The following is a 26,560-nucleotide window of genomic DNA, read 5'->3' on the forward strand; positions in this document are numbered from 1 at the left end:
TCCAACCATCCCTAACACTCCGTAAACCATGCCCCTCAGCACCTCGTCCACCCATCCCTTAACACCTCCAGGGAAAGTGACTCAACCACCTCCCTGGGCAGCCTCTGCCAGTGCCCAATAGCCATTCCCCCTTGTCCTGTCCCCTGTCATTTGGGAGAAGAGGCCAGCTCCCTCCTCTCCACAACCTCCTTTCAGGTAGTTGTAGAGAGCAATAAGGTCTCCCCTCAGCCTCCTCTTCTCCAGGCTCAACAACCCCAGCTCTCTCAGCCGCTCCTCATAAGACTTGTTCTCCAGCCCTCTCACCAGCTTCGTTGTTCTTCTCTGGACACACTTCAGAGCCTCAACATCCTTCTTGTGGTGAGGGGCCCAGAACTGAACACAGTACTCAAGATAACAAAACAGTAACTGCAGCAAAGCTTACCTGAACTCTGGGAAGGATTTTAAAACTAACAATTTTTACTTCTGTTACTTATCACTGATGCACAGAATAAAGCAATTCCCACAAAGTGCTTAATGCACTCCGGGAAGGTACCCAGACGCTGTGCTGGTGACCATGTAATACAAGTATTCCTTTTAAGAAGTATTTCCATATTTACACACCTATTTTGGTTTACATTTACTTCAGGTCCCCTTTTTAATAGAACACGCACCCATAAATCTTTCAGGTTGTCCTAAACCCCCTGAACAGATGAACAATGGTAATACAGATGGTTCAAACAAAAGCTTTATTTGGTATTTTCATAGAAACTTCTCTTTGAGGGCTTGTGATATTTATTTGTAATTGCAGCTGAGAAGTTGTTAGAGAGAAACCAGCTGTTCACCTCGCAGACAATACTTCGAAATCAAAACAAGCGCTCTTCAGTCACCCCACTGTTCTGCACGGCACCTTGAGTTATACAAGCCATTAAAATCCACTGTCTTCAGCCCTGGGTCTGCTGGGTTTTAGGGTAGGTGACTTCTGCTCTTCCAGGGAAAATAAACTCTGCGTTTGCTGACCTTCTCTGGGAATCCCGGGCAAATTTAGCCTTTTTCGGATTATGATTTGCAACACTTTTTGCTTTGTACAGAAACTTTCATTCAAGCTACATCTCGAAACACATCACAAAGCTAAATTTGTTACTCACACCAACAGTTAACACAATCTCTAAGTTAAATAATTTAGCGGGTAGAAGGGAAAAGGACGGACGAGGTAGATACACAGAGACTGAAGAGATACGGCTGACAAAACAGAACCAAAGGGTAGCAGATGGCAGAAGGTACACAGACAGCTTTTGTACCAACAAGCAAAAGGACTTAAGGGCTGCAGAGCCTGTAGGAGGAATGGAATGAGATCTCTTACAGGAAAACAAATTATCATTAAAAATCCAAGGAGCACACGTAGTTGGTTCTTGAAATAGGGTGGGGTTTGAAAACAGGTAGGGTTGTACTTCAGGGCATGACGCAAACAGGCAGCAGAAGCGCTTGGCCTGACCTGGGATCTGGAGACACGGTGGGCGACACGAGACAATGTGAAGCTTTCCAAAGATCTCAGTAGAACAGGGGATGAGGTGAAGGTGGATGCTAGAAATGCAGCACAGCAGCGATACGGAGATTTGCATATGTAGAAATATTGGAGGAAGACGGTTTGAGGAAGACACCAATAATAATAAAAGTACTAAAAAGGGGAGGCACAACTCAAAAAACAAATAAAAAAAAACCCAAGCAGCATGAAAGTTTTTTACTCCTTCTCTTAGATGCCAAAATATGCACTGAAATTACACCTTTTTCAGGGGGAAGGGGAAATGTTTTTATACATGTATAAGTAAGTGAATTTAACTCTGAACCACACCATGATCAGCCCTCCCATCTTCTACCATCTGAATATTTGGATTGGATGATGCTGCAGCACAGATTTTATCTAGAAGGGTGAAATAAAAAGCAAACTTTACTCCGTCGGGAAAGTCGGGATTCCAATCTACAAATTCCCAGGTGAAGGGTTAAAATTTGTTTCTGCCTAAATAGGAAGAAGGACTATTCTAGAACCTGGCTGAAACGGAGCATCTTTCTGCACAGCTTCTGGCATTACACAGACCCAAGAACATTCTTCTCTTTTTTAGTATCTGCAATATGTTTGCTTCTCAAAGCATCACAAGCTTCAGGCGGGCCCTCGTGTCAAACCACGCACCCCAAAGATAAGCGTTCTGTACTGCCAAGCTCTCTTTCTAAACTGACAAGACAGGTGAAACATGAAGCAAGGAAACAAAGAGACAGCGCAGTGAATTGAATTGCTCAAAACCACACAGAAGAATTCAATGGAAATTTCTGTGAATTTCTCTCCTTTCTCCCTGACTCTCCTCATACTACTAATAGGTTCTACGACAGTCAATGACACCAAGGATGTAGTCCTCATCCAACGAGCTTGTGACAAAAGTAGGCAAGCAGATAAAAACATGCTGCATGACAGAAAATGGATTAGTCAGAAACAAAACACTGTTCTGGAAACACTGTTCCTCTGGAACAGTAACAAGAACATTCCTTTGTCAGAAACCAGTGCAGCCCAAGGAAGGATTAACAGACGAGGAGTGTAACTCTGGGAATACCTAGAGGATTCCTACAGCAAATTCCAAATGCAGATTTTTCAGGGAGATAGCACAGAAGGGAGAGAGATCTGTGGGGAACAGATGTCCCGGAAAAGCAGCATCTCCCTTAAATCTCACACAAGACAGTATTTTTGAATAGAAGATAAAATATTTGGTTTAAATACACAATAAGAATATGGAATTCAACAGCATAGTGCAAAATTAAACTTTGGATAGATCCAATTTGATTCAACCGGCCCTTATTATAATAATTTACACTCGAGGACAGAGTGAACTGGTGTCTCTTCAAAATGACTTTGTGAGGCAGTAGGGAGCGAAGCTCTGCTTCCTTGTGAAATTCTGGATGTAGAAGTCACATCAGCAAAAGCAAGCGGATGGTATTTAAATGAGCTTTACTAACAGTGACCAAAGAAAACATTTCCTTATTTTTTCCTAGTCCAAGTACTTGTTTTGGTTTGGCTGTTACACGCAGTACTTGACAAAGACCTTCAGTTTGTATCATAACCCACAGCAGCTCCTCAAGGGAACATGCTTCAAACACTTTCATTTTCAGATGTTTTCAACATCAGCTCAGGCAATTTAGCTACAGGGATCTCAAATCACTGCCTATCACCATTTCCACGGGACAAAACATTTTTAAGGAAAGATGTGCCCACTAAATGACTGACGGTAGGACATGATGATCTTGGAGGTCTTTTCCAACCTTAATGATTCTATAATTCTAAAAGAGGAAAGATGACCAACTCGAAGGATATTAAAAGTGGAGCCTACAAAGAAACCTAAGCTATTGTATGGAACTGTACTCATAAACAACAAAATAATTTCTCAGAGATCATAAAGAGATGAATACACTTTAGGCTTGGAGCAACAGCAGGATGAGTACAGCAGTATAAAATAGATTTGTAAGGAAAAAAAAGAGTTCTTGAAAGGAAAGCATGACCAGCTGTTAACTCGGCCGTTGGCTGTGGTCAAGGAGCAGAAAGAGCTGGTTGTATTGGTAAATCATAGGGCAGACAGCATGATACAGTCATGTGAAAGGCAAATGTGGTTTCGGGATGTATCAAGAGTTATTTCCAATATGCTAAGGAAGTATTAGTGACATCATGTCTGGCTTAAATCTTCCTTGAACATAGCGCTAGGCAAACACAGGCTGGAATGGATGAAGAGAAGTGCTGGTGGATCACTGAAGGTCCTGTCATACAAGGACGCTTTATGTGATTCAGAAAGGACATGATGTATTCAAGATGAAGAAAAGCTACTTAGCTGAAGGGCAATACTTGTGTAAATTGGAAGGAAGTGAGTATAAACTGGTCACAAACACAAGGAGGCTTCAAGTTAGAGTAGGCTCCCAGCGGCTGGAGTAATGCTCAAGTAAGAACAAAACCTGAAAAATCTGTTTTTTAAGAAACCTGACAACCACTCCTTGGCAGAAAGGATGTTCCTGCTCTGGCCTTGCACATGAGGCTTTTCATGTGGCGTACACGTACCTTCCTGCATCTACGACTGAGAGCATCCAGCACACATCCCACATCTCTAAATGACAATCCCATTCTAGATATTACAGGAAACTTTCAAATTTCTCAAAACAAACATCAGAAGAAATACAACCACCTTGATGGAGCCAAACACACACATGGGATTAAATACAATACCCTAATTCTCCATTACACACAGAGAAAGCATCACGGAACAGAAAAAAGGACTTCAGCTTCCTTTGTAATACATGGTAAGACAGATTCCCTGTCTTGCAGTCCTTTCTCTGCTGATCTGACAGATCAAGTAATTTTCTCTGTGAAGTTTAAGCTCAGCAGTTACTAAGTCTGTTTTGCTGTAGCTGGACTCTGACAACTGTCATAAAGGCACCCTCTGTTTTTGACTGAGACTCTCCTGAACAAAGCACTGTGACTTTTAGAAGGGGAGACATATTTTTAATGGATTTCTGATTTGAACCTTTATGGTCCACTGTCTGACATAGAGAGACACAATGAGCGTAGCTATGTTCTTACACAGCCAATGAACCTTGATGCAAAATACAAACCAATCCCACCAAGCGAAGAAATCAAATTTACAATCCTTAAGACAATGTCCAAACCACCTTGGATGGCACAGCCATCAGCTCTCCTTATCTACCTTCTGTTTTCCTCTCCTACGGTACTGAGAATGATGAAGCTTCAATACACTTAGCCCCTCTCAGCTTAGCAAACACTGCAGCTATTCAACGTGCTCCTCTTATGAAGAGACAAACCCCTTCAGCCTCAAAATTGGTGCTCTACCTGGTAGCAGGTAAAAATGACGTGTAAAAACAAAGAAAAAATCCAGTATAGACAATAAGAAAACAAAAAGACAACAGAACGACATCACAGAAATATCTGCTCCAACAGGGGTGGCTCTGGTGCGGTTATTAAAAGTTAAGATTCAACAGGTTTAAATCTTCCACAGCAATATAATACTTTTATCACACATGTACAGAAATTATTTCTTTCAGAATGTTATTTGAAATGAGTGGCAGTCATGTAACTCACTCCTCTAACAAGAGCTTTTAAATGAGCTATCTGAAATGTTGGCACTCTTCCCCACCTACTCTTTTGCAAGTGATTAGCTGAAGGTTAGTAAGCCTAGCATTAGTGGGGAAAATACTTCATATACACGGTCTTAGGGATGATTTTACTCTCTAGTAGATGCTGTTGATCCAGTTTCTCTGTAGAAATAAAAGGTCTGCATCATTTTTGCCAGATTAAGGATTACTACATTCTCCCGTACTTTGAAAAGGAGTAAAAAACCTTACACAATGTATTTAAAACAGCATATATAGAGCAAATTGAACCTAGATGGTAAGGTTAACATAAAAAAAGAAACATATTTACAATATTGCATAAGGAATATGAGACAAACTTCCATTCCAAAGTCAATCACATCAAAATGAAATAAAAAAATATTACAACTCACATATGTTTTAATACCTATAAATTCTTAATTGCTACCCAACATTTTCTTTATAAAAGCCTATTTAAAATATTAAACTTCTGATTCACTCTATCTTGAACAGAATCTAAAATGATTACTGGTCACTTAGTCTTTGTCTTAAGTTTCTAGATTTCCCATTTTCGAATTTCCTCTTTTTAAATGTTGGCACTCCTTCTGTCAGGTCTCCAAGGGAGGTGACTGTCTTCTCTTTAAATATCACTGTCTCATCTTCTGCATCCTCTAGCACTGGAGGTGCTAGACTCTCACTCTCTGTACTAGGAAGCTCCAGGTCCACTTTTTCGCTAGGAGAAGAGAGAAAAAACATAAAGGGTTAATCTACGTGGAGAAAACAACACGTTACACTGCAGACAGCGACACTGATATTCAATTGTCTAAGTAGCTTTGAGCTAGATGCAATCTTTTAGCCAAGATCATCATCAAGACATGGATAAGAAAAACCCTCATGTTCTTTGTTTCTTCTGTGTGGGCTGGTATGAAAGGTGAAAAATGAAGACCTGATTTTTCACAGAGCTTATATCACGGCCCAAGTACTCATCAGGTAAAAAGTCCTGTGAAAGACAACAGGGCTGTGTGTGTGTAAATCTAAGAATGTCGAGAGACAGTTGTCAGTGAGTAATTAGCAACGGTTCACTGCCAAAAATGCTTTTCCAGAGTTGTCCATCCTTGAAAGTCTGCACGACACAACAGAGAACAGGCTCACAAAATCGGCCAGTGACTCCAAGTTGGGAGAAGCCGCTCTGGAGGACAGGAGTGCCGCTAACACTGATCTGAACAAATCAAAGACATCATCCAAAAATGACTAGCAGGTCAAAGGCAAACCACTGTATTCTACAAGAATAACTTGTGGCATAAACATACAATGGAGAACAACCAAACAGCTCGCAGAAAATGATCTAAATCAGAGGCCCAGGAGGAATCACACCAGCATAACACTACTGCAGCGAGATGCACATTGTGTTCTTGGCCAAGCAGTACAATAAATCTTTCAGTAATATGGAGTGTTAGTCTGACGTCAGTTTGTGTGCCTCGCGAGGAACACAAGGACCAGCTCAAGCACCCATAAAAGAGAATGACTGCAAGTCAAGAAAACGTGAGTGTTGCAGTATCCCTACAATGTAAACTTCCTGACAGCGACTGGCACTGTGCCTAGTCTTAATTTAAGGCAAATATGAGCAACTGCATTTGCCTCATTTACACGTGAGTATATATCAAGCCTATGTGTTAATGTACAGACTGACTATAAACTTGGATTTGGACAGTGTTTTCCAAAATCCTGAAAGAACTTATCCGCTCTAGAGTCAGGGAGCAGTTAAGCTGGTCCCATAAAGGAGGTGTTATGTGAACCGATCAAGTGACATTATCATCTCCAATGAAGTCTATCAGTGCTTAATTTAGTTCAAATAGTGCCAAAACTGTATCTGCTGAATAATTTAGAACTAAAATGCTGGAGAATGTAAGTATGAGGGAAAAGACTGTTTTAATTCTCCAAAACTTAATTTCTCCAGACTCCTAGAGGGCCCTCAACAAGAAACTGGCCATGAAAGATAGCACAGTTCACAAGAAAATGAGCCACTTCAGGCATTACACAGTAAAACAAAATCACTCCCCCCTCCTGATCAGAGGCACATCATGAAAACATCTGCAGTAGAAAGGTCAGACACGAGAGAGACAGCTAGCTTCTGGAATTAAAACTGGCATAGCTAGATTACACATTTTGGTTTTCATCCCCTTATTCAAATCATTACAGAAAGCGTATCTTGCCACATTATAGGAGCCCCCAGGACTTACCTATAGTGACAGCAGAAGAGGCTGTACTGGATTTTGTTTTGGTTTTGCTTAATTTTGTTTCAAAATGAGGGAAGTTATGGAGCAAGAAAAAGAGTTCCACCAGAAATCTTTTCCTGCAATACTTAGTGAACACAAGACAAAAAAGCTGAAATGTTTTTTTAGGCTGTGTCCTTCAAGTGAACAGTCAGGCTCTGTACAATAACACAAAGCGAGAAATAATTCACTGCTCGTGGAAGTAACTCAGCCAACCATCCAGGGCTCAGGTAGAATTTGATTGGAGTAAAAAACCCCATACTCATTATGTCAGCAATGACTGATTGTGCAGGGAAGGAATTCATAGCAATGCTATCCCAGTACAACCAAGATCAGGCTGCTGCTGGCCCTAGGAGATCAACATAGATCTCAGAGTCCAGGCAGAACTAGCCCACTGAATTACTCATCAGAAAAAAACAGAATTTAGTCTGAAAGCTGGAGGCCCTGAGAAAGCTGCTTACACTGTTCAAGGCTGAAAGCAGCTGAAAAACAGTCACAAGAGCTTCTGAGGCAGCTGAACCAGATTGTTGAAGGAGAGGATGTTAACCTTAAATATATTTAAAGAGTTGATACTCATCCTCTGAGAAAAATGATGGATGACAATGATACTTGAAATCACTTAAATTTACTTTGTACTTATAGTGGGCATCTACACTAAAACACCCCCCCGCCCCAGACAGCTATTATAATAATCAGTGAGGAAAGAACTTGTATTTGGGCTACGTTTCCAATCATGGCAGTGCTAATTCTACCAGGATTCAGAAGAAAAAGCTTCAGCTCTGAAAACAAGTAGTTCTGGAAACAAATATAATGAAAATAACTACGGTAAAAAGATGCTCACCATGATTCTTCTTCTTCTTCCTCCTTTTTCTCCGGAAGTGCTTTCCATTTTCCATAAGGGTTGGTCTTGTTATCTGCATCACCTGAGGTTTCTGATGTACTCTCCTCTTTATCAACAGTTTCTGCTGGCTTAACTTCTCGCCACTTTCCATAAGGACTTAACTTTTTAGCTTTGAGAGACTTTTTCCCTTCCTCTGATTCTTCACCATTATCTCCTTTCCTCTAAAGAGGAAAAAACCCACCTTAAGCAAAAATGCCTAAATAAAAACACAATGTAGCTTTTATTTTACATCTTTCATTAACTGTTATCTACTATGCATACTTTTCAACCAAGAGAAACTTGGAAAAACACCCTCATATTGTAATACTATCTTTAAATTTTTCTCCTTGAGTTTCATCACATGCAAGGTTGAAAAAAAATCTTAAATGTTACAAAAATTTCAAGTCAGAAAATCAAGGCTGCAATTAGCAAGGAGCAGTCAACGTAAACTTACTTAAAAACAAAGCTTACCACCTTAAAAAAAAAAAGGCAAAAATTCACATACAGTTTTCTGCACATGAAAACACACACACACACACACTTCACATCTAATACCTACTAGTATATAATGATGCACAGGGATACAAAAATATATATTTTAGAATCAATACCCGTCTAGGAATACATTCTATATTTAAACTGTCTCTGCTTGCTCTGAACTACCAGTTTCAGAAAAAACATCTGATCGAACCAGAGCCATAATTACACCCTGATCTTAAGTTATAAATCTGAAGACAAGACTATGTAAGTGATACAGGTTTTGTACTATGTGCAGCCAATTAATAAAGAAACTACAACCACATTATTTCCAGTCAAAGGCATTCCCTGAAGGTCTATTGGCAGTCACATCTACCAATGAAGGTTACAAGTCACACCCTCACATTGAAATCCAAAAAATTTTGTGGATTATTTCAAAGAGATGACAGTGACCTTTCGCAGAGAACATCACATTTCTTGTAGAATTTGGTCTACTTCTGGTGGACTGAGGGAAAGATTATACTTTCTATTCTGGAACAGTGCCACTAATGGGCCAAATAATAGAATAAAAATTCACTTTACTCTTCAAACAACTGCAAACTTCTACTTCCAGTCATACGGTTTAACCTCATGAGAGTGAGTACAGCCTATCACAAGAGATAAAAGCTAAATTATCCCATGCTAGAAAATTAATACTGTATGTAAAATAAATCTGAAGAAAGAACCTACCTTTAAATTTGTTTCTGAACCCTGTGCTTCATTTTCACTATCTTCAGAGTCTGATTCAGATGCAAGCTCTCCAGAATTCTTGTCACGTTGACTCTTCTCGTTTGAAGATGAAACAAACCCATCCGGTTTCTCCCATGTGGATACTGTCCAGGATATTTGAATAACCACATTATTTATGTTTCTAATTCTGATCAGTTATTACTTTAACAACATTACCTTGCAGTAGGCAGCAGTGCTGCCTTATGCAAAAATAGAGCAAATAATTTAGGACAAGGCTTTTGCCCTCGTTTGGTATGTTTGTTTTAATAAACATAACCAAAAAGATAACATTTCCCTTCCCAGCAAAGATACTGTCTTAACAGCGAAGTTCACTGTTCATAGAGCTTATTGTAATTAATGCTTAAGAAAAACATCATGCATGGTGAACTGTGGTCTACAAGACTGTGGTCCCTCTCATCCTAACACAGGACAGACAAATTGCCCTCTAGGGGTGCCTGTTTGATTTAAGCTGTCCATTGATTACAAAGACAGGATATGGTAAAGAACTCTTAACTGCCAGCCTCAGCTCCCTGGGCAGATAAATCCCCTCTGTGCTACTTGGCTCAGCAACATTAGGTCTCTAATTAAAAACACGTCAAGTAAACAAGGAAATACAAACAGTATTTGAAAAGGCATGAAAGTATCTACAGGACGTGACCTCATTTTCGATGAGAAAGTAGTACTGCAGCAAATATAATGACAGGAAATATTTAAATAAAACTGGACTCAATGGTCTTAAAACTACTTTTAGTAACAATAAGGCAAAAGTACACCAACTGTCAATCTACTGTTTTCCTTAAGCTTTCAAATGTAATAAAACTACTATTTTCCCCATTATTTTATCTATTTCCAAAGAAATCCCTAACTGAAAACAACATTTAGCAGGTATGCCTCTAGATGTATCTTGAAGAAGTAAAGGTGTAAGAAACTGCCAATGAGCAGCTCTGAATGAACGAAATAGTCTCTAAAGGGTACCACTGTCATGTAGCTTCAGACCAGTGACTGAGAAAGTTCACTTTCCAGGTGTCACATACAGCAAGCGGAGCAAGCTGCAGCCTCCTAAACCATGGCAGGAGCTAAGCCTAGAGATACTGGCCTCTGGTTACATGCTTCAGGTTAGATCCTACTATCAATCCCCTCAGTTAACCATTTGTCTTGTCTTCAGAGGACGGCACTAGTGTTAACAGAACTAACAATTAAGAAGCATTTCCAAGTTACTTAGAGCTACACAGAAGCAAGAGGTCCCTTTAAAACCTCACGTGCCAAAATTTTACCAAATACGATTACAAAGACATTCTTCATGAGTGTCATGCATCAATGAAGAACTTTAAAAAACAATAGAATGAAAGGCCTAAAATGTCTGAACTTAGAAGGCAATGTTTAAAAATAACTAATGTCTCATTTCCCCTTCAAAAGGAAAAGCTTGCAAATCATTTGAGCAGGGGACTGGCATGCTGAAAAAACCAAAAGATTTTGGGTTTCTTTTTCTATTCTTGGCATTGCTGGGAATGCCACTTCATACCCAATAGCAGAAGGAAAACTCATAGGCAGCATAAAATCACCTGCCATCCAGAAAGAGGCATCACTGACCTTAAAATAATTCAAACAGATTTAGAAAACAGATGCTTGTTCTGGAAGTTATTACAAAATTCCCCATTTGGGAAAAACAGGGAAAAGAAGTAGGAGGTAAGAATCTGGACTCTCTTATCAATGCTACATCATCAGGAGGAAAAGTTTAGGAGATTCTTATTCCGCCCTACACACCTGTCAAAACAAAATCCTGCCCCTTTCTGGTTTCAAAACTATAACTGCAACACAGAAAGTATCACCCATATTTTAAGAGTTGGAAGTTGAATGTCTAAAAAAAACCTGTGAAGCACAAATGCACACACACCAACAATACAGACAATGAAGTCAGCATTGAGTTAAGCAACGAGTATATTTCATCTAGGGTAACAACTTAAAAATACAAAACTTAGTAATGGCCTTAAAATGCAGCTATATGCAAAATAAAACGGTGCTCTGAATACTCTCTCTTCTGAAACAGAGCTTAACTGGAAAACAAACCCTCCATACCTCCAGTTTGTGTGTTATAGTAATAAGTATGACCATCTTCAGTGACACCTTCCACCCACTCTGCTGCCTGAGAAAAAGATAAGAAGGTAATTAAAAAAGAGAGTTTTAGCATCAGCCTTAACTTAAAAGTACTGTAAATGCACAATGTTTTCAAACAGTGGACTGGTATGAGTCGATAGAGGTTCCCATACAGTTTAAATTATGGTAAAAGCCTTAAAGCCATTATTTTACATGCTTTTTCTTTCCAAAGTATTCACACCTACAGTTGACATTTCTCTCAAGTAAAGACCAAGAAAAAATGTCCCTGGAAGACTCGGGGTTTTGTGAGGTCTATAGAAAAACAGTATCAATAACTACTATCACAAATTAAACATCAGCAAGCAAACACAAATTTTCTAAAATTTATTCCAAAATAGATTTTCATGAAAAATATTAAAGAGAACTTTGCAGGAAAGCATGACATGAATTTACTTACTTAATGGAACACCAATTTCAACAAAGCTCTTGTTTTCCCTACTCATTAATAAACACATAGGAAATGCAGCAGAAGTTGCTGGTATGCCTTTGTGGAAGTGTAATTAAAATAAAGGTGTTTTGCAGAATCAGCCACAGCTAGATTATCAGTCATCACAGGTGACTTAACATCCTCCTTAAGAATGTGATTTTCATCAACACTTACACATACTTACTTCACTGCTCCCTAAGTACTAAAGGTGTCCATTTCCCTGTCCTGGGCAGAACTTCTGTGCAGCTTCACCATACACGATTTCTGCATTAATTCATGTCTCTGTATACAGATATATACATACACCCCTCCATGGGCTTCTGCACACCGCCCTCCCCCCCACGCATTTGCTTAGTACTCTATTAAAACTTTGTGCTTTTTATAAAACCACAACAAAAGCAGGAGTTAAAGTTCTCACACTTTCTCTGTAGAAAGCTATATGGGAAACAGAAAAACATTATCAGTATGTTTAGACAGGGAAAAAGCAAGAAAGCCTTGAGTGAGTACATTTCCCCAAGGTTTTGCCCTCTAAAGTTTCAGAGTGCTAGTTTCAACAAAAGAAGCAGAAGGAAGATTTATTTTATCTAAGTAGAAAGAGGGTGAAAGACAAGTTTTAAGTACAACCTATTCTTTCTGTTAGAGTTAGATCCTAAACATGGATCTAACATGGATCTAAGATCCAGTTCTTAGAGGTCTTCAGCAGGTGTTTGACATTAAGCACATGGAGTACCCTACTACATAAATGCTAATACGCAGGATGTCAATCTAACTGAAGGTGTAGGTAGACTTCAACGTGCCTTTTCATTACTCTGTTCTCTCCACCTCTTACAAAGTTTGAGCAGCAAGCTAGCATGCTGTAAAACAAGGGGGACCTGTGAATCTCACTTGCACTACATATTGCAAGCATGCTCTTTAATTTCTGGGCAGTGCAAGCCCTTGCTAGAGATCTGGAATGTTGCAAATATCTGTAGCTCAGACTAAATAAGGGAACAATCAAGTGCTTGTTTTTAGCAATAGCAAAAAAAAAAAGACACCACAAAGTCACCAAGCAGGGCGAGGGAGGAATGGCAAAACACAGCCATGTGGCATTAGAGAGATATCAGAGGCTGAAGGTGTGTGTTTATGATATAGCCGAGATGAGCACATTTCAAATTGCTGCCAAGAAGGGAGCTCCTTCTCTCCTCCATCTGCTCTCCCTGCGCCAGCATTTCTCTGATTACACAGAGAGCTGATGGCAAGGAAATAAGCCTATAAAACATTAACCTAAACTCTGATGTCTTCACTCCGATGTCTTCACTCCCTGAAATAGCTCACTGTCAGGGCAAGGACCTTACAAGATTAGTCACAGGACCACCTCTTTCAGGGGAAGGCTATGGTAAGATTCGCCAATAAATATTGCACAGCTATGCCTTGGCTGTAAAGATAAAGTTGAAGGGCTGATTAACAAGTTGTGCAAAACCGCAGTAAAAAGGAATCAGAAAGAGTAGCATACTATGGGCAGCCAAGACAAGAAGTGTGAAGTCTCTTGGGAATTAACATTGGACGGAAAAAGACTACATTTCTGAGACAAAACACTGCCTTAACAACAGATGGAATACAGACAAGACTTCTTGTATGTTTTGTGAATTGACTCAATTGCCTAAAAATATACACAATTACAACCATTTTCTTCCCTGACTGTAAGTAACCTGTTACCATGCATAGGCTGCCGTTTGAGATGCAACAATAAAGAGCTACAGAACATTAAGCACTCTGAAAACGCCAGGCTTTTCTGATCTGTAGCATTAAATCCAATGTTAGCAAACAATACTGTCCTTAAATCATACTGTACCTATAACACCTATCTTGAATATGGGGAAACATCACTTCATGTGAGTGTTGTAAAAATCCTGGGTTTAATGTTGTGAAGCATAAAAATCCCGTAGTATTAATAACAGGGGAAAGTCGATTAATAGTAACAAGAAATCTTTGTCTTTGGACTAGTCTGCAAGCTTCCCTATGCCTTAAATAAGGAAAAGAAAGTAATTTCCTAACAGGTCGCCTGCATATCGGTTCCATGACCATATGAAACCTATGCAAAAGACAGATTGTCGCATAACCATATCCTAAAGCACACACAAAAAGCAGGTACTCTTATTTGTTATTTTTACTATCTGACAAAGCGATCTCAATGTTTCCTAACATAAAGAAGTCTTAACTATTTCAAATGTTTAAGATTTAATTTTTAAAATTATATTTCATTCACAAAATGTTGAACAGAATTTATTCAGAATTTCACAAGTTTTCAATTTTATAGGCTGAAGCTTAAAAAAAGCATATTCTTTAAAAACACAACCATCATTATCACTTCTCTTCTTTTCATAAAACATCAGCCAAAAAAGATTTGTATTGTACGATTACAGTTTTAAACAATTATTCAGTAAGACATTCTATATATTCAAATTATGTTTTCCTAAGTTTACTCAGAGTAAATAACTTATTTTCTGCAATCAGAAAACTTGCAAACTGCTCAGCTTATTCCTGATAAATTTTTACAAGAAAAAAAAAAAGTATAAATAACAGTATTTGATTACCGTTTGAGAGTTGCCTCGGAATCCTTTAGGTTTCTCCCACTGTGATTCTTAAAAAACAAAAACATTTCACTCATCATTCAATCTTTTTTATGTTTGATAGTATTTAGAAAAAAACAGATCTAAAGGGTATGCGACTGATGTCAGCACACATACAAACAAGTAGTATAGTTACATCTCATTTAAATATAAATCATCCTTGATCAGATGATGGCATGAACAATAAACCAAAGCATCAGTTGCTTTTACCAAGGATAACTGCCTTCCAGACTGTTACTGATATGCAGGTAATGGAATTTTGGTACAAATAAAGCATTGGTTTTAATTCTAAATGGTAGCACAGGCAAGAAGAAACTAAATACGCAAGATTTTTACCTCTTGGAAGTTATCTTGTATGAGGAAAGGCTAAAGTAAATACTAATGTCAATCCTTAAATTGCTAAGAAACAGTTTGCAATATTCTTGTTAATCATAAAAGAGGGCTGCTTTTGTGCTCTAAAGTAGATCATAACACAGCTCCTTAACAGAAGTCAGTCAGTTAGATAAATCTTGTAAATATGGAAAGAAACAATTAGGCAGCAATCTATAACTGCTCTCATTTACTTGGGCACAATAAACTTATTTCACATTACTGACAAGAAAGTTTCCTTAGGAAGTACACAGCTGTCTTTTGTATACTTAACCCCCTCAAAAGCTAAACATTTCCAGAAAGTGAGGAATTACTGGATTCTCCCATTATTAACAAACAGCAAAAACAATCTGAAGTTTTGGATGCCCAAGTCTTGAAAGTTAAACATCAAAAATTCACCTAATTGCTCACATTTTCATAATCAACTCACTACTGCGAGAGCAGAAAAGAAGCACAGGTAATTTTCTCTCATTTATATCCAATAACTATATCTGCATTTGCTTCTCACTAGTTTTTACCTCCTGTTTTTGTGTTGTAGTAATATGTATAGCCTTCGGGAGAGAATCCTTGTACCCACTCCTTTGTTTCAGTTTTTGGTGGCATTGAGGCATCCTGAGGTGTCTTTTTTTTCTTTTCTTTCTTTTCCTTCTTCTCTTTCTTTTCTTTCTTTCCTTTAGTTTCCACTGTGTTACTCTGTGTTTTACTCTGTGTCGAACTGGGACCTACATCATCTTAAAGAAAAGAACACTTCCTTTTAAAAAAGTAGTAATTTGAGCTTAAGTATTAGTCACTCCTGAGCAAGAACAAATAGGAAACTTCTCATTGAGTATTTTCACTCGCTACTATTACACTCATAGCAGATAAACTTAGAAGATTATATTCAAAGAACCTTGCATTGTAGCAATGCTATAATGTCATAAGAAAGTCTAAATATCAAAAGATGAGTAACACGTAAGCTGACTAAACAACAAAAAAGAAACTAAAAGAGTTATGCAAATGACATCTTCTACACAAGCTTGAAACTACAAACTTTTTAAAAAGCATAACATGTCTTTGCATCGACAGAACAAAAATACTTGCTGGACTGCAAGATGAGTAGGAGATTCTCATCTTCACTGTCTTGACAGCAGAGGGAAACCAACCTTTCCTACTCAACAGAAAGTTTTGTCTCCAACTGGCCAAAATATAACCTAAAATTGACTAAGGGAAGTGGCATTGCTGATTCAAAGCACCAACTACAGCCTATTTTTTTTTTGTTTTCACATTGTTTAATTTTTCTACTCCAAAACAGATTATTCCACAGACCAGAGGATACTGTATCAAAAAATATTCTGTACTGTAACTTGTACTACTGGTAACTTGCAGACTACTTTTTTTCTTTTTTAACTGAGCTAACACAGTCCCAGAGGCCTCATCTCGTATTCCTAAAATCTAATCTAAGAAAAAAACATTTCTAGTAAGTATTCTTTCAACTCTGTCTTTAATCTTTTGGCAGTTATATTAGCTACCTGGTTTAATTCCAAGCCTTTTCAAATCCTCTTGATATGCTTTCATTGCAGCCTCCTCCATCGCTGCAAATTCTTTTGACAGGTTTTCCTCTTCTTTTGCTTTGTCTAAGCTTTTCTGCTTAATCTAAAACAAAACAAAAGCCCCAAGAGGATAAATTAAATGTCTGATAGTGAAAGAGAATAACAATAAGTATTCATACAAATAAGATATTTGATTTACCTCACTGATTCTTTTTGCCACATTTTCTTTATGATTCTTTCCTCTTTCGTGAAAGTCAATGCTCTTAAAAAAAATCAGGGAAAAAAACCAAGAAAAACAATATGTATTATATAATTTTAATTTAATTAATTTTAATTTGTTCAAATTCAGTTAGACTAAACTTAGTTGAACAAGACTAAACGTAACCTGTTCGGAAAACTCTTACAGCAAACACTACAGCTATAGGAATTCCAGAACACTGAGAAACACTCAACATGGAAATGAAGAATAATCAGTAACGCTTAAAAATGATATCATAAAATTTCATAGTCTATAAGATTTAAATTTTTTCAAATAATACTCTTCAGCATGCATATTAGAGGCAAGTAACAGAGAATTTGGGCTCCCTATCCATACTATTCTTCCAAATATCATCCCTTGTCTTTTTTTAACTGTTTTATAGAGTCATAGAATAATTAGGGCTGGAAGGGAACTTAAAGATCCAGTTCCACCCCCCCACCATGGGCAGGGACACCTCCCATGAGACCAGGCTGCCTAAGGCCCCATCCAACCTGGCCTTGAACACCTTCAGGGATGGGACAGCCACAATCTCCCTTCTTGGCAACCTGTTCCAGTGCCTCACCACTCTCACGGTGAAGAAATTCTTCATAACGTCTAGTCTAAATCTGCCCCTCTCCAGTTTATACCAGTTATGCAAACTTTTAAAACCAATATGGCTTATTTAAGAGTTCCAAGTATTAGCTACAGTCCTTAATTAGACTATGCTATGCCCCACAAACTACCATGAACTTAAACTAGTCTGCAGGTCCACAAATCTGAGAGACAGAGAGGAAAATACAAGGTGGAATAGTTGGGTAACTAAGGGCAACAGAACAATCTGCAAGCCAAAAAGCTGCCAGAAAGACTGAAGCCAGCAGGAACTGCAAGAGGCTTAGCAGCTCTACAGGTACACAGCAGTGGAAGTCCTCACATGGTTCCAACACAAAGCACATGAGCTCATTTAGGTGTTCAGATGCTAGGTGCCCAAGCCTGACCTAGTAACCTCAGAACTTCTTTGCAGAAACCGATGTGCAAAGAATGCACATCCAGAAGATGATCAATCTAATTTAAAGGCAGGTTTCAGGAGTTACCCAAATGCCCCCCTTTAACATGTATTTTTCTTCACTGACTATAAGAAACTTGAATCAATTAGCTCACACTTGTCATTCTGAGCTGCAGATATCTAATTGTAAGCCTGATGGAAGTTCAGCTCCTGGAGTACCCCTGGCATCCAGTGAAGGGTGCAAAACTGATTCCTAAGTGAGAAACTGATGGGTTTAGTAGTCTGCAAAAGGCATCTGCCAGTCAGAAACACCTTTACCCCAGTAATGTTTCTGTGGGCTGTGTGAAATGAAAGAAAACTGCTTTAAACGCTTATAGCGCTGGCTGTACTAGGCCTAGCATATATAAACAGTACATATGCCAGGTTTTGCTTTCTACTTGCATACGAAAGCTAGGCACAGAAATACTTACAAAATTTCAAGACAGATCAAATGTTAAGTTACTGAACCTGAAGAAAAAGCAGGGTCAGATATTTCAGTTCTTATCTGTACTGCCAAGCAGGACAGCACACACCACCTCGGATGCAGGTTTCTGGCTCTGACATAACCTATTTTAAATATCACAGGAATTACAAAGGCAGTTTTAAACAAAAAAACCTCATGCATCAATAGATTAGTATCAAAAGTGATGTTAAATGCCTGTAATTCAAATTCTTAGTATTTCAGAATCATTGATATCGTACAGGTCTGTTGTCTGCTATCCAGCACTTGCAATAATCGCAGAATTTTTTTGGCTGAGATTTCCAGTAATCGGCCCTGAAGAGGAAAAAAAAAAGATGTATAATCTGAAACAATAATCAAAGTCACAGTTTTACATACATATATAGCTTCAGAAACTGAGTTTAGTTGTCTTTGGGGAGCAAGCAAGAGTAGCTATATTGGCTAGTGCATTTCATAAAGCACAGTTCCATATCGGGATTGTGCCCATCTGACCCCCAAAAGACTGCAAAATTTTTACAATAAAGGTGATGCTGTAAGAACCAGAAACACAAGACAAGGTGAGCCAGATATAAACCAGCAGTTTTGGAAGCCCTCATTAAACACAGAACTGTCATAAAAGTGCAACTTGCACTATTTTTTCATAAAAATGTATACAATAACTGCTTTGAAGCATAAAACTTTGATTTAATGTAGCAGTCTGCTTCGGATGCTGTACACAGTGACCTTAGCAACACAAGGTACATTTCTGAACAACCTGAGCTGCTGTGGGGAATCCTAGAACAGATCCTGACCTGTGGGAGTCACCAACACAGCAATAAAATGTATAAATGTTTCACTGTAAAAATGTATCTGAGCCTTGCAATTTAGGTAAGTTGTATATGTGTGAGGAAACATGGGGAAAACTCTCCAGAGCTCAAAAGTTAGCACATAAAAGTATTTAACAATAAAAAAGCAATCCCTCTAATGGCTGTTTCTTTACAAAAAAATGCTTTCTAGTGCCAGATGAAGCTTGTGCAGAAACAATTCCATTTCCCGTTGGCTTGCAGCAACAAATGCAATGCTTTGGTTAAAAAGAACACATTCCAGCAGCAGACTTGTATGTTTTTAAGTTAAAATGAAAAAAAGAACAAGGGGTGAAAAGAAAACAAAAACAATTCAAGATTACGCTGAGAACATTAAAAAAAATCAGCACAAAACCTGAATGTTTACCTTCCATCTGAATATCAGTGTACAGAGTTCAAGGAAAAATACTCCGTGGCACTTTTACTCAAGAAAAACAAAACTTCTTCCATACACAATTGCTCCCTCAAACATCATGATATGTGCGAGCAGATCTTTTGTAACAGAAACAGACGGGATTGACTCAACTCTTAAGCAGATACCAAAATAAGCTCTCCTACCACTGCTTAATGTAAAAATATAATTACTAAGAGGCTAAGATTACTTTAAAGTTTAAGTGCAAAGAACACGCTCTGCAAAAATATATCAACCTATAAGCAATACTGTGTTACCAACAAGCAGTGTTCTGGAAAGCTAGAAAGAAGCAGCTGGGCCTCCCTCGATATAAAAAGAGATTCGTTCATCCCTAAATGGTGCACTTTAAAACTGGGTGATTACTTACTCACACATTTAATTAAAAGGCTTTTCAGATTTATATATCAAATCGTACCAGGGCTAAAACCTGGGAAATCGAAAACGCTGGCTGAAAAAACAGCTGAGTGGGAGGGAGAAATTCAGAGCTCAGGAACAGCTCAAGATCCTTTTTCCTATTTGAGCTATAGCTCCTAAATCAACTCTCAATTCTTCAACATCATGTAAGAAAAATTTCCAGCTAAAAGCTGGGTTGACCTTCCTAAGGCAATGGACCAATTCTGACACAAAACACAATTTGCAGAAGAGCTTGTGTGTTTTTGCGATGTGAGGACATGTGCGTATTCCCAAGTTTAACCTAATGAGACCAGGCTTTTCTCTTCTACAGAATCCAGTGTAAGTGCTAAAATTAAGACAGTACAGCTGCACTCACCAAAAGTCAGGTCCTGAGAGTCTGATGAGCTGTATTTTCACAGCTATATTTTCCACCAATTTCTTTCCTAAACACTGATGGACATCTGTCACCAACCACTGTAGCTACACAGACAGTAATCGTGCTGGAGAACCTGAGGACACACCTGGGGCTTAAGTACAAATCCCAGTGTGACAACAGAAGCTTTTTTTGTTTATCTCCTACTGGTTTTAATAAAGATTGGAGTGGGCTCTCTGTTGTAACATGTAAAATAAATGCGATTGATACTCTGTGCAGAAGACCTGACATCCTGGGAACCCTAAATCTTGTATTTTATCAATTAATGAAGTTAATTGTGTAAATGTCTGCGACTTAAGAGCATAAGGAATGTTACATGCAGAGTAATTCTCTTAAAGAATTTCCATGTAAGTTCATATCACTGAAAAAAAAGACAAGCTTAGCTGAAATACCCACCGAATAACATCTGCCACTGCAACAACAATGGAGCCTGCAAAGCACCACAAGTGCTACAATGAGAGTAAACCGGAGAGGAGTGTTTGGAAAGCAGCAGCAAGTGAAGGAAACCCCACTTCAGTGAGATGCTACAAGTGCTTCACAGGCTTTGGTCACAACCCAAAGTTAACCCAGATAAATCACAGTGTTTCAGTATACGATTACTGTATTAATCTGCCAAACACGGGCTTGAGTAGATGTGGTTGAAGTGGTACAGAGGTCTTTTATACCTTAATAATTGTTTACAAATGAAGGGAAACATAGCTATTTTCAAAAGTCACTGCAGTCAAGCAGTACAGCTTTTAAGACTTCTTGTCTTCTTTGTGTACTTGTATCAGTAAAGGCTGATGCCCGTTTTCAGCTTTACAACTGGCCAGCATGCTAAGGACCAGAAAGCTAGCCATCACCACAACGACTTTTCTTCCCTTCACTAAAACAAAGAGACAGTCCAGAGTGTATCAAGTCTGTCTCGTCAGGGTTTGCAGGGTTGAGGCTCAGCATTGTACACATTTACCAGGTGTGGCTGTCCACGGTGGAGTTTGGTGACACCAGCCCTGCAAGTTTTACTGTGACAAAGTCTGGTCACAGCCCGATCTTCAAGAGCTGGCAGAGCAAGTCAACTTGGCAACCTGCAACTGGGCACACAGGGAACAGAATGACATCAACATGGATGGGCACTGGGCAGCTTCCAGACAAACTGCTGTAAAATTCAGCCAGGGTTGAAAACCCCATACTAACTTGCAAGCAATTTGTGTCTCCTAAAGAACAGTGATTTTCCTTCAACTTTTACTGGTCAAACCACTCAGAAGCAGAATGTGCAACAGTTCAGAGCATGAAAGGGGAAAGAGGGGAAAAGAGGGAGCAAACATCAAATGGTTTTCCTGAAACTTTAATGAAATGATGAGCTCTTTGCTGCAAACAGCTGTAGCGTGCAAACAGCATCAATGTTAGAACCATTTTCAGATTTCTGAAATTCCTTTAGAACTTCAGAGAGAGCGAGAACATGGGGAAGAACAGCTAGCAATTCTGCATTAACAGTGCCTGTCATATTGACAATTTCTAAAGATGTGAAACTGCTTAAACTCAAAAGAGAAAACTCTGAAACACAGGTACTTTGATGTTGCATAATTCAGTTCTTGAGGCATGAGCATCACACAGCGTATGCTGCAACACCTGGGTTATGCACACCTACTGCATGGGAACCACCTGTTTGGGAGCATACAGAGCGGACAGATTCTGTCAACAGCGTTCTGAAAGGAACCTGCAGAGTGACTCCAGCAGGGTCGCAAACTATCACCCCGCAAGCTGCTTCTCCTCACAACTTATAGTATTATTACTGTTTTAACAGGTGGTGCAGTCAGCCTCCCTTATATGGGGAAAGTTAAGGAACCCTCATCATAAAGACGCTGCTGAGGCAGCTTTGCCAAACATCGAGACCAGGCTAGAGGTTCCTACCACACACTGGAAGAAATTAAAAGTGGGTAGGGAAAAAAAAAAGAAGCAACAGTTTCAGGTGGTTCTGAACACAAGGGAGAAAAAAAGACTGGCCATGTAAACAAAATCTAGAAGCATTTTCGTTTAATAGCTCTGATCAGACTTGAAATTTGGCAGAGAGGCAGGCAGGGTTGCATCAAGGATATCTATCTAACTTATGAGCCTTTGGAGGGGAAAAAACACAGCAGTCATCTGTGGTTTTAATATGTACAACCTCTGAAGGCTTTACAGAAAGTTAACACCCTCCAGCTTTCTGCAGGTGTGAGAACAGAATAGCCTGTGCAGGCATCATCTTCTTGAATACACGTGTGTGAAGTACGCAATACACAGATTCTTCACAGATTACTGACTATAGAAGGAAATTAACTCAGATTAGCTATTGTGGCTGTTCTGTAACAGCCACTCAATAGGACAGTACTCAGAAATACCAATAAATGCTATTTCAGAATACTGTGTACTTTTAAAGGAAAAAAAATAAAATAGTTCTGCAATGTGAAGAATTAAAAAAAAAAAAAAAATCACACGTATTTCACAGTAGGCCCTCCTCCACAGAGGAAGCCATTCCACAACAGCCAACTCTAATTCAAATATCCCATTATCAGTAAGAATGCAACACGAAAATCAGCAGGGAAGGAGGCCAAAAAGAAAAAGTTTTTCTTGTAACATGAAGTACATCTTAGTGTCACAACTCCAACAACCCACGCTCCCAAATAATTCACAGCAACTCCATTCATTCATACTACACTAATCTTACCCTAAAAGCTCTTCATAGATACGTACCCTTAAATTTCATTTGAAGACAAACAAAAAGGATATTTAAAACCAAGGACTCAAGAAAACAGCATCCCTGACACACCCAAGTATATGGGACTGTCCTCCTACCTAATCTCATCTTTTTGGCCTTCTAAAACATTAGAGAATATATGTATGTGGGCTCCTACAGAGCAGTATTGGATGTGACTTTCATCAACATGAAGCAGGCAAGTTCTATGAAGGGTTTAGTTCTTCTGGCCTTCAAGTTGATTATATTTTTGGCAATCCTTCTGTAAATTCAAATTTACAAGCCAAGTGGCTGTTTCTTTTTATTACTATATTAGTCCCCTCTGAACAACATACAAATCATAATATCACATAAGACAATCTGAGCAGACAGCAGAGTCTGCAGAAGCTGCTCAATCTGACCTGTGTTGGTGCCGAAGATCATTTGCCTGGATCTGCATTGCCAGATCTCGTTTCTAAACTGCAAATTATGTAACTTGAGAGATAACGCTACAAATATTTTTAACAAGACACAAGAATGCTAAGAAATATTGGAGCAGGCAGCCTTCAGCATGGATGGAGTGCCCACAGACCTCATCTTCCCTAGCTTCACTTGCCTAAAGGTGAGGTACTGAGCTGTCCCAAGTTCTCCATGTCTATAGACAGAGACAGTTGCCTCCAAAAGGCCACTCTTTCCATCCTAAATAGGCATCTGAGGAGCAAACTGAACTCCACAGATGCGCATTTCTTCCTTATACAGGGAACCTAAAGCAAACTGCCTGAGTCAGCCTTCAGAAGTTAAATATCTCAAGTCTGGGATATCTCCTGAGAACAGAGCTCTGCTGCTGTAGATGCAGAAGGAGGATATGGGACAGGTCAAAAAGACTATGATAAGAATTAAAAGAGAGAGGAAAAAAACAGCAACATAAATTGGGTCACGAAACGGCTCAGATATAATTTTAGCAGTAACTAAAATTAAGAACACTGCTGTATGTACTATCAGTCTGCAAGACAGGCTGACACAGCCTAACCATCACATACTTCTGCACAGATGAATCTCTACAGAAATTTTTCTTCAGGTTAAGATTTTTTTCATCTGAGAAGTCAGGATATCTTGAAAATTAACAAAACCAAACAAATGCCATTCATATAACAATCTCAATATATTAAAAGCAAAGCTTGGATTTTTACAATACCCCTCTCCTCTATACCCCCCCCCCAAATGAGGTCAGGTCTTAACACAATTTTTCTAACTAAACACTTAAAAGAGCCAGTGATGGCCAACAAATTCAAGGCACAGTGGCTTTCTCCCACACACTTCACCCAGGGTCAGGGTGACCACAGGAGAGTCGGGCAGCAGGGGGCTGGGGCACAGGCACCACAGGAGGCCGCGTCTTGGGGGACTGGTTTTAGGAGAGGGGAAACAGGTGCCACAGGAGGCTGGAGTATGGGGGTGAGGGAAGCACCATAGGAAGTTGGGGGTTGGGAGGCAGACTTCACAGGAGACTGGGGCTTGGGGGGATGGGGAAAGATACATAGGGAGGCTGGGATTTGGAGTCTAGGGTTCGAGGGGCCAGTGCCACAGGAGGCTGAGGTTTTGGGGGGCCAGGGAAGGCAGGTCCCACAGGAGGCTGGAGTTTGGGGAGCGGGGGGAAGGTGTCATAGGAGGCTGGGATTTCAGGGGCCAGGACCAGAGGAGGCCGAAGTTTAGGGTGTTCCACTTAGGATGGCATGTACCAGAGGAAACTGGGGTTTGGGGAAGGGGGAAGGCAGGTGCCATAGGAGACTGGGGTTTGGGGGGCCAGCAACACAGGAGGCCAGGGGTTGGGGGGGACCTAGGATTTGCAAAGAGGAGAACATGCGTCACAGTAGACTAGGGTTTAGGGGTCAAGGTTTGAGGGGCTGGGGCTGCAGGCGGCCAGAGTTTGGGGGACGTGATGGGGGGGGTAGTTGCCACAGGGGCTGGGGTTTGGAGGCTCACACCACAGGAGACCAGGGGCTGGGGGGGGACCAGGGTTTGGAGAGGGGAGGGCATGTACCACAGCTGACTGGGGTTTAGGGGTCAGGGTTTGAGGGGCTGGGGCCACAGGAGGCCAGGCTTTAGGTGGCTGGGGTTTGGGGGTAGACAAGTACAGGAAGCGGGGATTTGGAGAAAGGGGGCAGGTGCCATAGGGGACTAGGTATGGGGGGAGAGGGAGGGAATCGCACAGGCGGATGGGGTTTGGCGGCACTAGGGGTTGGGAGGAGGGGGCAGGCGCTACAGGAGGCCGGGGTTTGGGGGCCCGGAGACTAGGGATCCGGGGTTTGGTGCAGGCGTCGTCCCCGCAGCACGGGGCCCCCCGCGGGAGGGAGGCGAGCCTGCCCGGCCTGTCCGGGAGCGATAAGGGGACAGAAAACACAGCAGAAACAAACAACCAAGTGTGTGGGGGGGGGGGGGGGGGGGGGGGGGGGGGGGGGGAGAAGGGAAGGGAACAGAAGTTAACCCAGGTAGCGAGGCGGGGGTCGCCGGCGGCAGCCGCGGGCAAAGGAACACAGTGACAGACACAGCAACACAGGGAGAGGGGCACACAGACATGGGCACAGGGACACAGACACAGGTACAGAGACTCAGGCACGAAACGCGGCCACGGGCACAGGGAAATGGGCACAGGGAGACGGGCACAGAGGCACAGGGAGACGGGCACGGGGACACAAAGCACCGTCCCTCCCCCCGCAGCCCCGTCCCCACACTCACATGGCGACTCGCAGCCGCTCCGCTCCGCTCAGGGCCGGGCCGGGGGGCGGCGCGCGGGGACGGCGGCCGCGAGGGCTCAGTCCGCGCTCTCCGCCCCCCCCCGCCTCCTCCCCCGCCCCCGGGAGCGGCGAGGGCGCTGCGGGAGCCGCCCGGCCGGGAGCCGCTCGGTGAGTGCCGCTGGCCCCGCGCCGCTCTCTGCGCCCCCCTCCCCGCTGGTTTGACCCCCGCCGCCGGCAGCGTCCGCTGTGCCGGGCTGCGCCTGCCCCGCGGGAGACGAGAGATGCGGAGCGGGGGAGGGGGGCGAAGGGGGACGGCCGCCCCTGACAACTTTCTGAAGGAGTTGGGGCAGCGCGGGTGCCGGGGTGCCGCGAGCCTTTTTCGCCGCCGCCCTTCCCCTTCCTTGCTCCCCGCTTTGCCCTGGGGCAGCGTCAGCTCCGCGCTGACGGGGCTGGGAATGTGGGAATGGGACTGGGGGGTGGCGGGAGGGGCGCGCGCGCTCCCGTGCGCGGGGGCTGTTTGCGGGGGGGGGACGACGACACAGGGGACGGTATGATTGGAGGCGCGCGCGTCCCTCCGCGCGGGGGGGGGGGGGGGAGGGAAGTGGGCGCGCGCGTGGGGCTGTTTGCCGGGGGGGGCCGTCTCCGTTTGTGTGTCGTGTGTGTGTGATGGGAAGCGCGCGCGCGCCCTTCTGCGCGTGGGGCGGTTGGATGGGGGGAGAGT

The 26,560-nt window shown here is 41.3% G+C and overlaps 2 protein-coding genes across 5 annotated transcripts in view; one reads left to right on the top strand and one right to left on the bottom strand.

Moving 5' to 3' along the window:
• Window positions 1–706: 706 nt before the first annotated feature.
• Window positions 707–25,962, bottom strand: WBP4 (WW domain binding protein 4). Of its 3 annotated transcripts, XM_054062687.1 has the most exons (11): window positions 25,841–25,894; window positions 18,581–18,653; window positions 18,310–18,445; window positions 16,798–16,860; window positions 16,578–16,701; window positions 15,588–15,800; window positions 14,665–14,711; window positions 11,587–11,653; window positions 9,472–9,614; window positions 8,227–8,447; window positions 707–5,845 (listed from the first exon to the last, which is right to left on the bottom strand). In XM_054062687.1, exons 5-11 carry the CDS (start codon window positions 16,636–16,638, stop codon window positions 5,638–5,640), a joined length of 960 nt encoding a protein of 319 aa, XP_053918662.1. In that variant the 5' UTR covers window positions 16,639–16,701; window positions 16,798–16,860; window positions 18,310–18,445; window positions 18,581–18,653; window positions 25,841–25,894; the 3' UTR covers window positions 707–5,637. The 3 variants fall into 3 exon arrangements, with proteins under 3 accessions (XP_053918662.1, XP_053918656.1, XP_053918672.1); XM_054062681.1 differs by lacking the exon at window positions 18,310–18,445 and having other exon boundaries at window positions 25,841–25,962; XM_054062697.1 differs by lacking the exons at window positions 18,581–18,653; window positions 25,841–25,894 and having other exon boundaries at window positions 18,310–18,565.
• The window catches only part of ELF1 (E74 like ETS transcription factor 1), a 93,632-nt gene continuing 93,013 nt past the window's right edge, over window positions 25,942–26,560 (top strand). For both annotated transcript variants that reach the window (XR_008449130.1, XM_054062633.1), the window contains exon 1: window positions 25,942–26,007. The gene's annotated coding sequence lies outside the window, so the exon portion shown is untranslated. The remainder of the gene's footprint in view (window positions 26,008–26,560) is intronic.

This window comes from Cuculus canorus, chromosome 1 (genome assembly GCF_017976375.1).
Source record: "Cuculus canorus isolate bCucCan1 chromosome 1, bCucCan1.pri, whole genome shotgun sequence".
In the NCBI taxonomy this organism is placed as follows: Eukaryota; Metazoa; Chordata; class Aves; order Cuculiformes; family Cuculidae; genus Cuculus; species Cuculus canorus.

Coding starts and splice junctions, on each gene's coding strand:
- WBP4 (XM_054062681.1), bottom strand. Junction 16,702..16,797: donor TGGCAAAAAGAATCAGTGAG/GTAAATCAAATA, acceptor GTTTTGTTTTAG/ATTAAGCAGAAAAGCTTAGA. Junction 11,654..14,664: donor TCCGAGGCAACTCTCAAACG/GTAATCAAATAC, acceptor TCTTTTTCTCAG/GCAGCAGAGTGGGTGGAAGG.